General features: G+C 44.9%; 1 protein-coding gene across 1 annotated transcript in view; it reads right to left on the bottom strand.

Annotated features, from left to right (window-relative positions):
• Positions 1–16,196, bottom strand: part of ANO2 (anoctamin 2) — a 386,124-nt gene that overhangs the window by 275,205 nt on the left and 94,723 nt on the right. Inside the window, exon 5 of the mRNA XM_031001166.3 lies at positions 1,653–1,804. Coding sequence (XP_030857026.2) covers positions 1,653–1,804 — 152 coding nt within the window. The remainder of the gene's footprint in view (positions 1–1,652; positions 1,805–16,196) is intronic.

The raw sequence follows: 16,196 nt of genomic DNA on the forward strand, positions 1-16,196 counted from the left end.
GCAGTCATTGAAATTTATAATTATGAAAACTTTGTGTAAAGAAAAAGATTACACCATGTTAGAAAAATATTATATGATGGTAAGGTTCCAAATGGAAAGTATGTAGAAAAGATACTGGTGCATGAACAAAGACAGTGAAAAATACAAAACAAAAAGGGTATCATTTCAGGGTGTTGGATTATCACTCTGATTCTTCAAAATTTGATTTAATGTCACTGTCATCTCATCCATTAGAAAAATCTTAATTATGCAAGGGCTGGGTCTGTTTTTAACTTCATATACTGAGCTTTCACTCAGAAAATAGCACATGGGGCATGTTTGTCATGCTGAGGAAGCTGTGCTAGAGGATGCACTGATGAAGGAAGGAAATATGCTCCCAGCACCCCAGGAGCCCCAGTCACTGGAATGTACATTTCTCCAAGTAACTGACACAGAGTAGAACATAGTAACATGCAGACCATTGCTATGAAAGTTCAGAGGGTGAAGCGCATGCTTCTGGTTGGGAAGAGCAGAATATCCTTCAAAAGGAAGGTGTTGATGAACCAGTCTTGAAGGACAACAGAAGTAAAACGAACGGAGGTGCATGTGAAGTGACCATTCAGATGCCAGCACCAGCATAAATGAAGGCCCAGGGAAGGGGATGCAGGGAAGCAGCACAGGACACAGAAAGCAGCAAGCCACCAGTCACCATGCAAGGCCCAGCTCAGCCACTTAGGGTGGTATGACCCTGGATGGACCTAGACTTTGGTATCTATAATAGAAGATAGTTAGATCTGGCCCGCCACCTCGCAAGGGGACATGAGGACTCAATGAGAGGGTAAATATATGCAAATGAAACAGCATATTCATGTGTGTAGGATAATATCAAACACAGCAAAGATGGATAGGAGATGGTCTCCTATGGACAGCAGAAACACTGCTCCACAACTTCCACCTCCTAAAATGAGAAGGTCCTTCTTTCTGTCCTCTCTGCCCTTCCATGCCCTGGCCTTTCCCTCTCTTGCTCCATTTTCTCACCACCCTCGATGGTTGTTTATTTTCTCCTTAGCTCCTACAGCAAAGTTGATGCTTGGCGCCTGCATCTCCCACTTCCCAGCTGTGGCTCCCCCTTCCAAACGTTTCCCAAGTGGCTATCTCTGTGAAGAGCTTTTATTCACTCTTCCTAGGCAGGGTGCAGTGACAGGGGAAGACCCCTGAGAGTCAATGAGTGTACAAGTAGGCAGCTGGAATCCAGAAACCCAGAAGCTTCATCCACCTTCTGTCTGGTTTATCATATCCTGTTGAAACCCTATTAGACTGGCAATTGGGTAGAAGGTTTTCCTACAGAAGATACACAGGTGTCTGACCACTTTCTCACAGAGTTCCAAAGTTTATTGTTGGCTGCTCCCTGGTTTGCCCTCCATCCTGCAAAATGGTCAAATGGTGGATTTCCTGCTGGACAAGCACCCTTGGCTGTTTGGGACAATCTCACATGGGGAGGGGGTTCACAAAGCAGGCACAGGGACAATGTCACCATGAGAGCATGCTTCCTACTCTCTCTCCCAGGCACTGGGGCACCCACTTTGGGAGCCCCAGGGCTGAGTCATAGAACAGTATTCAATTTTCCTTCCCATCCCTTCCCACATCCCTGCTCCAGCAGCTTCAATACTCACAGGTACATCTTCTCCCTGGAGAATGGGTAGGAGAGGTTTTTCATCTTGTTGTTGCTGTGTTCTGGAACTCGGGGCTGCAGGGGCGAGCTCAGCTTCTGCAGAGCCGCGCTGAACTTCTTTGCAATGCTGCCTCCTGCTTTGATCTCGTACATCTATGAAAGGAAGAGCCACAGGTCTGAAAAGGGGGCCACTTCCAGCAGAGAGGAATGGCTTCACAAAAAAAAAGCTGCATGGACACAGATTCCCAGAGGTGAACATTGGAGAGAGGAAGAGACTGGGAGAAACAAGAAGGAGGGCCTTTCCCTTTTCCCCAGTGCTCTCACAAGGACCTGGACTCCGGACTCCTCTCAATCCTTTGAGCTCATGGAGGTGAGCAGTGTAGAGAAATAAGTGAGGAGTCCAAACTTTCTATATGACTCGATATCATCTTAGAAAAACTGCACACCTACTATGTGACCCTACTAGGTGCTTGACACAAATTAACTCCAATGCTTACAGCAACCCTGCTGGGTAGGTAATACTATTTCCATACGATGAGGCAATTAAGGCTCAGAGAGGTGAGGCGAATTAACAAAGGCCATATAGATAGGAACTGGGTGACAGAGCTTGGATTTAACTCATGTCAACCTAATCCAAAGTCTATACTCTAAAACTGCGCCACGCTTCTATGTGATCATCCAGCATCACGTTCTTTATGTTTTTCTTAGGAAATATCTGTGTTTAAATGAGTTTGCTTTCAAAGTATTAAACATTTAATGAGTACCTGCCTTGAGTAAGGCATAGATTTAGTACCAAGGTAATTGTTAATATTTATAGTGCATACTGTTTTTTTTATAATGCATAGCATGCTTTGCACACATTATAGCTTTGGATCTTTATAACCTGCAAATGGAGTCATTGAGACACAGAAGTTGTATTTCTCATAGCAAAGCTGTGATAAATTGATGATGGCCACGCATCTTTCACACATATTCTTTTAAGAGGTAGCATCTCTGTTCCCACCCCCCTTGAATCTGCATTGGATCTGTGGATGTTTAACCAGTGGAGTATAGCAGGAGTGATACTATGCCAGTTCCATCCTTTAGAACAGGGGTCCCCAATCCCCAGGGCCACAAACTGACTGGTACTGGTCCATGGCCTGTTAGGAACCGGACCACACAACAGGAGGTGCGTGGTGGGTGAGCAAGCATTACCGCCTGAGCTCTGCCTCTTGTCAGATCAGTGATGGCATTAGATTCTTATAGGAGCATGAACCCTATTGTGAACTGCACATGTGAGGGATCTAGGTTGCGTGTTCTTTATGAGAATCTAATGCCTGATAATCTGAGGTGGAACAGTTTCATCCTGAAACCATCCCTGCCACCACCACCCCTACCCTTGGTCCATGGAAATATTGTCTTCCATGAAACCAGTCCCTGGTGCCAAAAAGGTTGGGGACCACTGCTTTAGAAGACAGGCAGCCTCAGCTTTGGTCCGCCTTATCCCTTGAAGCCCTGAATCACACCACAAGAAGTCTACGGAGGTGTCCTGAGAGTACCCAGTAAGGGAAAGGCACTCAGCTGAGCCCAGTCTTCCAGCTGCCCTGCCAAGCAGCAGGCATACAACTAAAGCCTTCCTGAACCCTCCCGTCCATCCCACCTCCAAGCTGGCTACCACCAAGTGACCCCAGTCAACACCACATGAAGCAGAATAATCACCCAGCCCAGCTCTGCCCAAGTTCCTGAACAAAAAATCATGAGATTAAATGAAATGACTGTTGCTTTAGGCTACTAAGTGTGGGCTAATCTGTCAGGCTGCAATAGACATCCAGAACAAGAGGCAACATCTAGACGCTCTGACTCAAAATCCTATTTCCTTCTCTACCATGATAGCTTCACGTTACTTCAATGCAGAGGGGCAGTAAGACTGGTATGAAATACTTGTCTTCATACTTGGGCACCTGAAATACTCACTAAGATAGAATGAGAAAATGCCACAAAAAATATATAAAGTACTTTGAGGGTTCAAAGAAAGGAGGCAGCACATTCAGTTGAGGAATTAGAAACATATTTCGTTGAGGGAGTAGCATTTCAGTTGGATTTGGCAGAAGGGTAATCTTCTTCCGTTACCATTTTGTTCTTTAATAAAATAATGATAAGTAAGGACAGGGCAAGAGCCTCCCCAGTCTAACAACTGAAACATAACCACGGTTTATTTAGTTCTTCTAAACCTTTTTCTATGCATTTTGATTTAATTTCAATTACAAAATTAACACAGTTCAGGTAAACGAACAAGCTTAAAACATTAAAGTATATTAACTAAATGTTAGGAGTTTCCTTTGACTTCCAACTCAATTCCCAACCTCCTCTCCAAAAGGAACCTCACTTAACCGTTTGGAATATATTTAATCCCGACTCTTTCCATATAGATAGAACTAGGTTCCTTCCTAAGCAACTGTGACTGTACTTCACATATTCCTCCATAATTTGCTTTTTTTTCATTCAGCATCGTATCATAGATATCTTTCCAGGACAGTTTGCATACAGCTACTGTAATGGATGCGTAGTATTACACAGTAGACATGAATACTAATTTGTTTAGCCATTTCCCCAGTGACAGGCATTTATCTCATTTTACATATAAGTTTTATATCTTGTTTTGGTTCATATTTCTGTTAACATTAACTTATAAATACTTTTGATTAATAAGGCTTAAACAGATACAGGCAAAGACATTCTAGGCAAACAAAAAAGTAGAAAGTTCAAGCTGTGTTTAAGGAGGGTTACACGGGGTGGTTTGCTTGGACAAAGGGGTTCTGATGGGCAATAGTGACAATCTTCATGTGCAACAATCTTCTGTTGCCTTGTGCAGCAGATCTCCATGAAACTCAGTTGGGGCAAACTGAGATGAGTGCATGGAGATCTGCTACACAAGGCAGTGGAAGACACTGAAGAGTGTGAACGGTGACAAAACCAGAGCTGTGAATTAAGAAGATAATCAAGTGAGTTGTGTAAGAAGACTAAGAGTAAGCCTGCCTTCTGAAACAAGGAGACTGTTGATTCTAGTAGCATATACAATTTACTAAGCATCTCCTGTGGGCCTGGCTTTCAATGTACTTTAGTGCTAATCTTAAAATATGTTGCAAAGCCAGGAGAGTAAAGTATCTCAGTCAAGATCGCACAGATAGTGTAGACAAGCTAATAACCGATGGGGTTTAAAACCCCTGGCAAAGCCCGTGTTCTTGACTGCTTTACTCCACTGTTTGATTTGTAAAATGTGAGTTGTCATGGGGAAAAACAGTGTACAACTTACAATACTGCCTCTATTGTCGTAAGGTCTTGACCTTTCTACCAAACCTCTCCTTCACACACATTAGTCACTGCAATGCACAGAACTCACCTCTCAGGTGTCTCTGGCCTGGAGGGATGGAGACAGAAAGAAAACCACCTCACACTGTCACAGCACACCTCTTATAGGCCATTCAGTGCAGGTTCTGACCAGGCACCTGACCCGCACTGAGACTATGGAGTTCACCATACCATACCCACGTGTCTTTAAATGGCATGTGTGCAGTAATTAGTTTCAGAGTGGGAGGGAAGCTGATGGACTCTGTCCTCCAGATGCCTTTGAATGGCAGATTTGGACCAACCAGGACTATTCCTTTTCTGTCCACTCCTCTCCGTCTCCACCTCTGCTACCTAACCTAAACATCTTTTAGTAGTTTACAACAATAACTAGTCTATAACCAGTCTCTCCACATTTTCTCTTGCTAAGGGTTGCCAGATCGAACAAATAAAAATACAGGATGTCAAATTAAATGTGAATTTCAGATAAACAATGAATAATCTTTAGCATAATTAGGTCCCATGCAATATTTGCAATCTACTTAAAACTTTTTAAAAATACAGTTAAAACAATAAATTTTAAATGTAATTATGTTCCATGTGGTATTTGGGACATATACTAAAAAAGTATGCATTGTTTATCTGAAATTGAAATTTAACTAGGCATCCTGTGTTCTATCTGACAATTCTACTCTTGCCCACCTCCAATTCAGTGTCTATACTGGAGCCCAAGTGAGGTTTCTGAAGCAAAAATCTAATCTTCTTGCCTCCTCATTAAAAAGCCTTCAACAGTCACCCATTGCTCTTAGGAAAAAGACCAAAACTCTTAACACATCCCATGGAACCTGTAGAAGTCCCCATATTGACCTTTCCATGTAGTTCCTGCTGACTGCACCCAGACACTGGCTGAGCTGGGCATATCTCGTCCCTATGGCTCCCACCTCCCCACCCCCCACCCGCTGGCTCACCAAGCTCTGTTCACACTGAGGTCTCATGTTATTGTCACTTCCTGGGAAAAAGCCTTTTTTGGCTTCCAAACAATGGCAAGTCCCACCTTCACTGTATTTCATAAGCCCTAATTCCTTTCTTTATAACACTTATCACAGTTGTAATTTTATACTTATTTGAGTGATTGATGAATGTCCAGCCATCCCTACCAAACCATAATCCCATGAGGACAGGATACTGTCCAAAATGTTCCCTATTGTTTTATGAATGAATGAATGAGAAATCTCTGGAGAACCAGCATTGATGACAGCAGTTGCTGTCACTGGAGGAGCCCAGACTGGGATCCAAACAGTCATAAGACAACTGGTCTGGTTTTGGTAGAAATAAACCAGGCTAGAGGTGAGCCAAAAGCCTAAGGCCTCTGATAGGCCAAAAGCCTCCCCCTCCTGCCCCTACCAAGTGCAAAGGCACCCAGGAGTGCAGCACCCACGGGGCCAGGAATGCCTGCATTTAGTTGATGCAGATTTCTAACCCATCAATTGTTTCAGGGTCTGGCTCTGGCAGACGTTCAGCTGAGAACCTCCAGGCAGTTCCTGAGCCTCACCTTGGCAATAGATCTGGTAGGGCTCACCTAGAGAAATGGGCTAAAGGGAGTGGGCTCCCGCGCTGTTTTTACTGGGACCAGGAGTGGGACTGGGGTAAGTTTCAACTGTTTCTTGATGGAGGATGCTCCATATCACTGAAAGGAATATTGTTGGCTGCCTTCAAGAGTGTGGAAGGCCAGAGTCCCACCAGAAACCTCATGGTAACATCAACTGCATAGCCCTGAACAAGACCCTACACAAACATCCCCAGGCTGAAACACCACAGCAGACTTGTGTTGGAAGAAATTTCCAGACTTCAGGGACTCTGTCGGGGGATGGAGCAGGTGCATATTCACAATAAAACACACATAGGTCTCCCCCGTAGTACACACCATACACACTGGTCTTGAGGCGAGGGACCTGCTTCCTGCCTCCGAGCTGTTGTGCGTGTTACCTGTTCCTGAGACTTTCTCCCTCCTCTCCCGCCTGGATGACTCCTGCCTCTCCTTCACCGCAAGGCTCATGTGCCAACCCTCCCAGGAGCCCTTCCTTGCCCTCTCACTTCCTTCCATGCTTCCTTGGTACCCTGTGGATGAATACCCGCCTCATAAAATACATTGTGGTTTGCTTTCCTTGACTTATGCATCTGTCTCAAATTCTCAGTTGATTTGTCTGTCTGCCCAACAAACCATGGACTTACAGAGAGCAGGGACCCTGCCTGTGTGCTGGCACACAGTGGGGACAGGAGGCTGCCTCTTTGCTGACACCAATGAGATGTGCAGCTTTGAGCAAGTCATACCCTTCTCCCAGCTTCTTCATCTCCGAAGGGAAAACAAGGGAAACTCTACTTCCTACCATGATGGAGTAACAGGGACCCATTTACTCTCCTGCCTAAAACAACCAAAACGCCCAAACAAAATACATGAAATAATGATTTTCAAGATACTGGACATCAGGCAATGAAAGGCAGCGATCCCTGAGAGATGGGAGACAGACAAGGGGAGCCCTGTGAGTCCAGCTCGCTGCCTTGGGAGAGGAGGGGAGACAGGTGGAGCTCAGGAAACTCCCTGAGTTGAGAAGACTGAGCTCTAAGTCGGGGGAGAGCAAGGCAACTAGAGTTCACAGGACAGAGCACCCCAGAGAGCTACAGAAGGTCCCCTGTGAGTATTTAGCCCATGAGTGTGAGGAAAGTACCCAAGACTGGAGAGAGAACTGTGAAAGGGAACAGCACTTATGCCCACCAGCTGTACGGGAAAATTCCCTAATTCACAGGGCACTGGGTAGTGTGCTCAGATGACTCGGCAATGGAGGATAATCTGCCTTAGACTAAGCGCTACTCCAGACCCACCTAACAAATTATAAAAGAGAGAACTGGACTAAATACTTTAAAAAGTATTGTCCAAGGCTACCACTCCATGGCTCTGAACGTTTAATGAAAAAGAAACATTCATTCATGGCACAAGCATCTCTGGGTACCTCCTAGATGTCCAGTCCTGAGCTTGGTGGTTGATTGGGGTAAGCCCTGGAGAAACACAAGGATGATAACAAACCCTTCCATGTATGGAATGTTTTGCAGTGTACCCAGCACTTCCCTGAGCATCATTTCATCCACGGTCCATACAAACTCTGTCAGGTGTGCCTGCCAGGTAGGATTAGCATCTCTACTTTATAGATGAGAACACTGAGACTCAGAGGGGCTGGGAATGGCCACAGTCAGTGGTAAAATCATGCCAGGAGCCCAGGCTTCCTGCCTTCCCCTTCTGAAGCCCTTTCCTTCAACCTAACATCCTTTGATCCTTGGCTGGGCTCCATGGACTGCCCCTGAGAAGAAAGTAGGCTGTAGTGCCCCTTTCCACCCTGGCCAAACCCAGCAGCCCAGGCTCTCCTCTTTACTTCGGCAGGATTCAGGAAAGACACCCCAATCCTCTTTATTATTATTAATACAGTCAGCAGTGGCATCATTATTGCTGTTATTCTTGGATATCAGAGAATTACGAACAACCTCAGAAATGGCGAGACACATGTTAGCCAGCTGTTCCCCATTATGCCCTCCCTGGGTACATGATACGCCTTTCATGTGCTTAAAATCATAAATAATTTTTAAAATATGTTGCTCTAATTTTTTATTCCAGGGCTCAAATGTGGTTTTCATAAAAGCTCACTTTGGCCTCATTGTTACAGTCTAAGGGGTTTACTGTCTTTTCTTACTTCTTTTTTCCTCCTTGTCTCCCTCAGCCTCTCCTCTGCAGAGGGGCACAGCAGTGTGGTCTGAGGGCTGATTTGTTTCCTTTTTATATTAAAATTATGTGCTTTCCTGGGGTGCGGGGAATGAAGCTGCATATATTGGACAGTATACAAGGCACTGTTCCCATTTTACAGATTAAAAAACACTGAGGCACAGAAAGTTTTACTAACATGCCCAAGGTGCACGAACATTGGGAGATCCAATGACCCCGAAGATCAAGGAAAAGGTCTAACAGTATAAGATAAAAATAACATAATCTTAATGACCCATGAGTCACTAATATCTGCAGAGGCCTAAGAGTGTCTCTCCCAGCAACAGGCAGGAAAGGTCACCCAGGAGGAATGCAGACCAGACCTAAGAACAGAACGTGTGCTGCAGCTGGGAGCACACGTGTCGACAAGAAATTAATGCCCATCGTCCACCTCTTTTTATTTATTGATGCTTTCCTCTGCTCCTCCTCCAGTCGCTGGATCATCGAAGTTCCATGGTTATTACTTATGGTATCTCACTCATCTTGAGAGGTAGGGCTGGGCTGAAGACGATCATTACACCTTTCTACTCACCCTAAAGGCTCAGACACACAGAGAAGCCGAACAGTAGGAAAGGGGTGCAAGTCACCAGCTGGGCAAGGATGGAAGATTCTGGAGCTGAAGAAGGGAGGAGCAAGAGAACCCAAAAATGCCATGGAGTTCACCCACTGCTCTCCCCGCCAGGTGGTGCCTGCGAGAGGCACACAGGCACACGCTGAGCCAGGACCTGAGGGGTTCCCTGCTGCTGAAATCTGTCCCTGCTCGCTTGCTGCACATTCACGCATGCAAGAGAGCATTAAGGCTTTCAGCGATCAAAAGGGAAACAGCGCCAGGAGCAGCCAAGGTCAGCTACAACCTGGAGCCAAAGGAAGACTTTCTCTGTGCACACCAAGAACAGCGAGAACAGGGGCTGCCCATTCCCCTCCACCCCACCTGTGTCCACAGGTAAGTTTCCCCTCAGCAACAACACTGAGTGTAGACAGACAGTGATACACTTACACAATGCACATTCTCTAGTGTCTAATTCTGTATTTGTTTATGGTTTTTGATTCTGTTGTCAGTAGGTCCTCTACACATGAATGAATGTTTGCTGACTTATAGAAGTTGGGATTAAAACCAAACTTTTAAAATTACACGGCTGACAAGGCCTCTTAGGCGCCATGCCTGCTGCCTCCCTCGGCAGCCTCAGCCCCTGCCCCTCTCTCTGAGCTGCTCCCACCCTGGCTCCCCTCGGTTCCACATGCAGTCCAGGGTTTTCTTACTTTGGGGCCTGTGGGCATGTCCTTCCCTCTTCTGGAAGGTTCTCACCTGATCTTCCCGCCCACAGACTCCTACCCAGTGCTCACATTTCAGCTTAAATGGCGTCTTCTCTTCCTCTCCCTCACTTTCATCTAAATGATTCTCCTCTGGTTGGCTCTCTTGTCATACCCCAGTCTTTTTCTTCTGTTGGTGCCTCCTAATTTATTTTACTTTTTATTTTTTATTTTTTTGAGACAAGATCTCACTCTGTCACCCAGGCTGGAGTGCAGTGGTACGATTATAGCTCGCTGCAGCCTCAACGTCCTGGGCTCAAGTGATTTTCCCATCTCGGCCTCCTGAGTTGCTGGGACCACAGGTGCATGCCACCATACCCAGCTAACTTTTTAAAAATTTTTTTAGTTTTAGTAGAGATGAGGTCTTGCTTTGTTGGCCAGGTTGGTCTTGAACTCCTGGCCTCAAGTGATCCTCCTGCCTTTGCCTCCCAAAGTGCTGGGATTACAGGTGTAAGCCGCCATGGTCAGCCTTGCCTCCCAATTTATAACTAGCCATACAACATCTGAATCCTCCCCACACCAGTGGGGCCAGGGAACAGTTATTAGCACCACTATATCACCAGCCCTCAGCAAAGTGCCTGGTGTATGGTAATACTCAATAAATATTCATTGGATGGTCGGAGGGGTGGATGGAAAACGTAACTTTCCACAGGATCTCTTACACACAATCTGTCCCCATTAACTGAAGGAGTCCTTTAGCAAAGGACCCAGATCAGGGCAGCTATAATGCTACATGTGCCACCATGATGCCCTGCCCTTTTCTCGCAGGCAGCCCTCAGGGAGCACAGGATTCCTGCCTATTGCCCTTGGATGGAGCCTCCGAATCCATCTCAGCATCACCCTCCAGCACGCCACCACCACTGGGTGAGATCTGGTGTGCATGATTCACTCTTTCGTTCGCTACCAGCATTTATTTAGTGCCTGCTGTACACCAGGCACTGTTGTGGGTGCTGCTGATTAAACGGTTTAGAATAACTTGCTATTGTAACATATTTTCATATTTTTAACGTCACTGTTTCTGGGCCCTGAGTCACACTTGTCCACTGAAAGGCCTCCACGTAGTCAACCGGGCCTGGGGTCTTCCCAGGCTCATACGCACATCCGCCACACGGCCGTGACCATCTCAGGTTCCTCACAGGAACTGCAGCACTTAGGTACCACCAATTATTTTTTCTTATTTTTGACAGTGAGAAGCATTACAGAAAACAAAACGAATAAAAAGCATTCTGCACTCTTTCCAGTCTATTTAAACAGCAATCAAAGCAATCAAAGAACATGCACCGAAAAGCCCATAAAGGTATTAAATATAAACCCTACCCTCCCAGCTGTCCCTCTATTGAAAACAAATGTTAGAGAACAGGCAATGACAGCAAGAGGAAGACCCCACCTATAGCCAACTAACCCTATGTAACGGCATCAGTTCTAGCTCATTTAAAAAGTTACTGACAATAATAATAACAAGAATCTGTCCAGAAAGTCATGTTGAAGACTGAGTTGGCAGCGAACCTCCTTCCCACGACTGAGGATCTGCAAGTTCTCCCTTAACAAAACTCAGGCCAGGCGCGGTGGCTCACACCTGTAATCCCAGAACTTTGGGAGGCCAAGGTGGGCGGATCACTTGTGGTCAGGAGTTTGAGACCAGCCAGGCCAACATGGTGAAACCCTGTCTCTAGTAAACATACAAAAATGAGCCGGGTGTGGTGGCACACACTTATAATCCCAGCTACTTGGGAGGCTGAGGTATGAGAATCGCTTGAACCTGAGCAGCAGAGTTTGCAGTGAGCCGAGATTGCGCCACTGCACTCCAGCCTGGGTGACAGAGCGAGACTCCATCTCAAAAAAAAAATAAAAATAAAATAAAATAAAATAAATAAACAACAACAAACTCAGAGAATTTCTCCTGATTTTTCTTTCTGGATGTACTGAACTATCAAAAACAGTTCTGATAAAGGAAGGAGTTGGTCAGGGTGAGGAGGGAACACAGGGCAATTCCTGTTGCCGAATTTCATACGGCCAGTGTACAGCTGTGAGCTGAAACATCTCTTATCATCCTGAGCAACTCTGCTAGGGATCACAACCCAAACAAGATGCCGGGCAGAGGAAGCATCAATGGGTTAATCAACTTGGTGTTTATTGAGCAAATATTGTTTGAGGAACACCATACTAGAGTTTGCAGGGAACACGTAAGAGATATAAACCATAGTACTTGCTCTCAGGGGGCTTATGATATATTTGGAAACACAAGAGTTAGGACCTGAAGCAGCTGAAGAAAAACTAACAGGTAAGATAAATACTGACTGTTGACTAAGAGTCCGGAAAAGGTAATATCAGCTCGGGCTGAAGGAATAAAGAAAGGTCTATGAAGGAGGTGAGATTTAGGCTGGGCAGCAAAGGATGAGTAGCATTTGTTTATTCAGACAGGAATGGGCAGAATATTCTAGGACCAAGGACAAATACTTAAAGCATTTGGAAAGGCTCCAGCCCATGGAGGAAAGAGTAAAGTACTCTGCTTGGACGAGAGTCTAAATCAGGGAGCTCCATCTAGGCTACACAGAGAGGTGTGGTTTGGAGAAGAGCAGTCCAGCATGGGTAAACCCAGAGAAAGCCCGGTGACATTACCAGGCTTGGGGACACAGGGCAGTTTCAGAATAGGCACCACAGGCAAAGTGTACTACTGTATTTAGAGCAAAGCTTGAAGAGGTGACAGACGTACGACACTTTTACTCTTAGATATCTGTGAACAATCAGAATGTAACTGACCCCAAAAGGTAACTGTCCTAAGGCCCCTCAGCCAACATCAATAACAGAGGAAAAAATACATTCACAAATTGTCATTTGCTTTACATGTAGACCACAGCATTTTAAAGCTATGGCAGATAATTCAGGAGCTAATCTTCTTACTGTACGGGTGAGAAAGCTGTCATCCAGGAATGTGGAATAACTCACTGAGCAAGACAATATCATTTTTAAAAATGACCATTGAAATCTGTTGCCTCTCCCAGACCAGGATTCTTTAATCTAGGAGGGAATTCCCCAGAGTATGTTCTGCAGAACATTGGTTCCTCAGGATATTCATAGGTGTTCACGTGTTCAGCAGAAAAAGGCCTGAAAAAAATTGAACCAGTTTTTGTGTGTTTGTTTGTTTGTTTGTTTGTTTTTACTACAAGGCTTCTCAAAACTTTGACTGTCCTGGTAAATTGTAATCATTAGTGTTTTCTGAATTTGTTCAACCATGAAAATTTTTTTTTTTTTTTTTGTAAAACCAAAGACTAGGCTGGGCATGGCACCTCACACCTATAATCCCAGCACTTTGGGAGGCAGAGGTGGGTGGATAACTTGAGCCCAGGAGTTCAAGACCAGCCTGGGCAACATGGGGGAAACCCCATCTCTACCAAAAATTAGCCAGGCATGGAGGTGTGTGCCTGTAGTCCCAGCTACTCAGGAGGCTGAGGTGGGAGAAACACCTGAGCCCAGGAAGTCAAGGTTGCAATAAACCGTGACTGTACCACTGCACTCCAGCCTGGGCAAGACTTTTTTGAAACTTTGTCTCAAAATAAAAAAAAAAAATGGCCTGGCACGGTGGCTCACGCCTGTAATCCCAGCACTTTGGGAGGCCGAGGCAGTTGGATCACAAGGTCAGGAGACCGAGACCATCCTGTCTAACACGGTGAAACTCCATCTCTACTAAAAATACAAAAAATTAGCTCGGCGTGGTGGCAGGCAGCACCTGTAGTCCCAGCTACTCAGGAGGCGGAGGCCGGAGAATGGCATCAACTCAGGAGGCGGAGCTTGCAGTGAGCCGAGATCGCTCCACTGCACTCCAGCCTGGGCGACAGAGTAAGACTACATCTCAAAAAAAAAAAAAAAAATCCAAAAGAAGAACAAAGACTTTCATTCTAAAAAATATACTTTGAGAAATGCCATTCTAGACCACACTATCCACTACCTCAAGTCCAGTTATGGATTTTTCAGTAAAGTGAGAGAGCGGGAGCGTGGCTTTGGAGTCAGACAGACATGATTTTGAGTCCCTGACTATCTCCTTCAAGCTGTGTGCCCTTGGATAAGTTTATTAACCTCTCTGAGTTTCAATTTTCTCATCTATAAAATGAAGCTAACGGTCATATCTACCTCATGTCGTTGTCGTGAAGGTAAAAACAAATCACGTACATAAGGCTCTTACGAAATGGTCTAGCACATGGGATGCAGTATTAACTATATTTAAAACTCAATTAATTTATTTATCAACTTATACCTATAACTATAAGACTTTTAATCTCAAGATAATTTGTTTTGACTGGCATAATTCAAAGCGGTTTTATGAATCTTTTTCCTCAAAGTCAAATGTAAGAATTATGAAATATGGACAAGCTTTAAAACATGCTAACATCCTTCTTTGCAGACACCTCTTATCGAGGCAGAAGCTGTTACTTAAGCCAATTACTGTATTTGGATATAGAAGTATAAATAGGAAAATAATTCTTGAGTGGAGTAAGCTCTTCTTGACATGAGCCACACTGGGTCTCCTTCCACCATTCATAACAAGGTGAGCCTCTACTTCTATTTCATCAAACAGGAATGGAACATGAAAAAGTCATCATAGACATGCCAAGGTCATGTAGGAAGATCCATGCACCAAGTATCTTCCATAAAACTCCCAAACCCAATGACAACAAATAAACAAGACTACTCCAAGTTATCTTAGAATCTGCAAAGTGGATTCTTGGAATACAGAGAAAGCCAAGAAGCCCACCAGAGACCTAGGTCTTCAATTGTCTGCTTACTGCTTCCTGCCCAGAAGAAGAGTGTATTAGTTTCATAGTGCTGCCATAACAAATTATCACAACATAAATTTCTTCTGTCACAGCTGTGAAGGTCACAAGCCTGAAATCAAGGTATCAGTGAGGCTGCACTCCCTCTGAAGGCTGTAAGGGAAAAATTATTTCTTGACTCTTCCAGCTTTGGATGGCCCCAGGCGTTCTTCACTTCGAGCCTGCATAACTCCAGTCTCTGCCTTCTTCACATAACCTTCTCCCCTCTCAAATCTCCTTCTGCCTTTCTCTTATAGGGATACCTGTCATTGGATTTAAGTTCTATTCTAAATCCAGGATGATCTCATCCTGAGATCCTTAACTAATTATATCTGCAAAGATCTTTTTTCCAAATAAGATTATATTTACAGGTTCCAGGGCTAGGACTTGGACATATCTTTTTGAATGCCACTATTCATTCCCTAACCAAGAGGATTATTGACTTTGAAAGTACAAGCCTTGTGATGGTTCATTGTATGTGTCAACTTGACTGGACCATTGGGTGCCCAAATATTTGGTCAAACATTCTGGGTGTATCTATGAGAGTGTTTTGGGATGAAATGAGCATTTGAGTCAGTAGGCTGAGTAGAGCAGATTACCCTCCCTAATGTGGTGGGCCTCATCCAATCAGTTGAAGGCCTGAATAGAACAAAAAGGCTGACCTTCCCACAGGTAAGGGGAAACTCTTCCTGCCTGACTGCATGAGCTGGGACATCAGTCTTTTCCTGCCTTCAAACTTGAACTGAAACATCAGTTCTTGGGTCTTGAGGCTGCTGGAGCTTCTTCATTGGCTTTCCTAGTTCTCAGGTCTTTGGACATAGACTGGAACTACACCATCAGCTCTCCTGGGTCTCCATCGCATGAACTGCAGATCTTGAGACTTCCCAGCCACCATAATTGTATTAATCAATTCCTCATAACACCTCTGTGTGTGTGTGTGTGTGTGTGTGTGTGTGTGTGTGTGTGTGTCCCGTTGGTTCTGTTTCTCTGGAGAACCCTAATACAAGCCTCAAATCTGGATAACTGAGAAATAAGAGGTGCTGCAGTCCTGGCTGAGTAGAGTCCCTGAGGCCGGGCGAGCACCATGAACCAGGAAGAGGTCCTCCTGGGAAGCTTTTGCAAAAGCCAGGGCTACCAAATCAGAGTCTCTACAGAGACAATAACAAGTACCTGAGAACAATTTCCAATCATTTCCAAAGCTAAATGGAATTACCTTTCCCTCCTAAAGGGCCACTGAAGCTAACTAAAATGCCAAGTTTCTTTGCTTTTTAACTGGAATTCTATCAGCTCAGTG

This window comes from Gorilla gorilla, chromosome 10 (assembly GCF_029281585.2).
Source record: "Gorilla gorilla gorilla isolate KB3781 chromosome 10, NHGRI_mGorGor1-v2.1_pri, whole genome shotgun sequence".
NCBI lineage: Eukaryota > Metazoa > Chordata > Mammalia > Primates > Hominidae > Gorilla > Gorilla gorilla.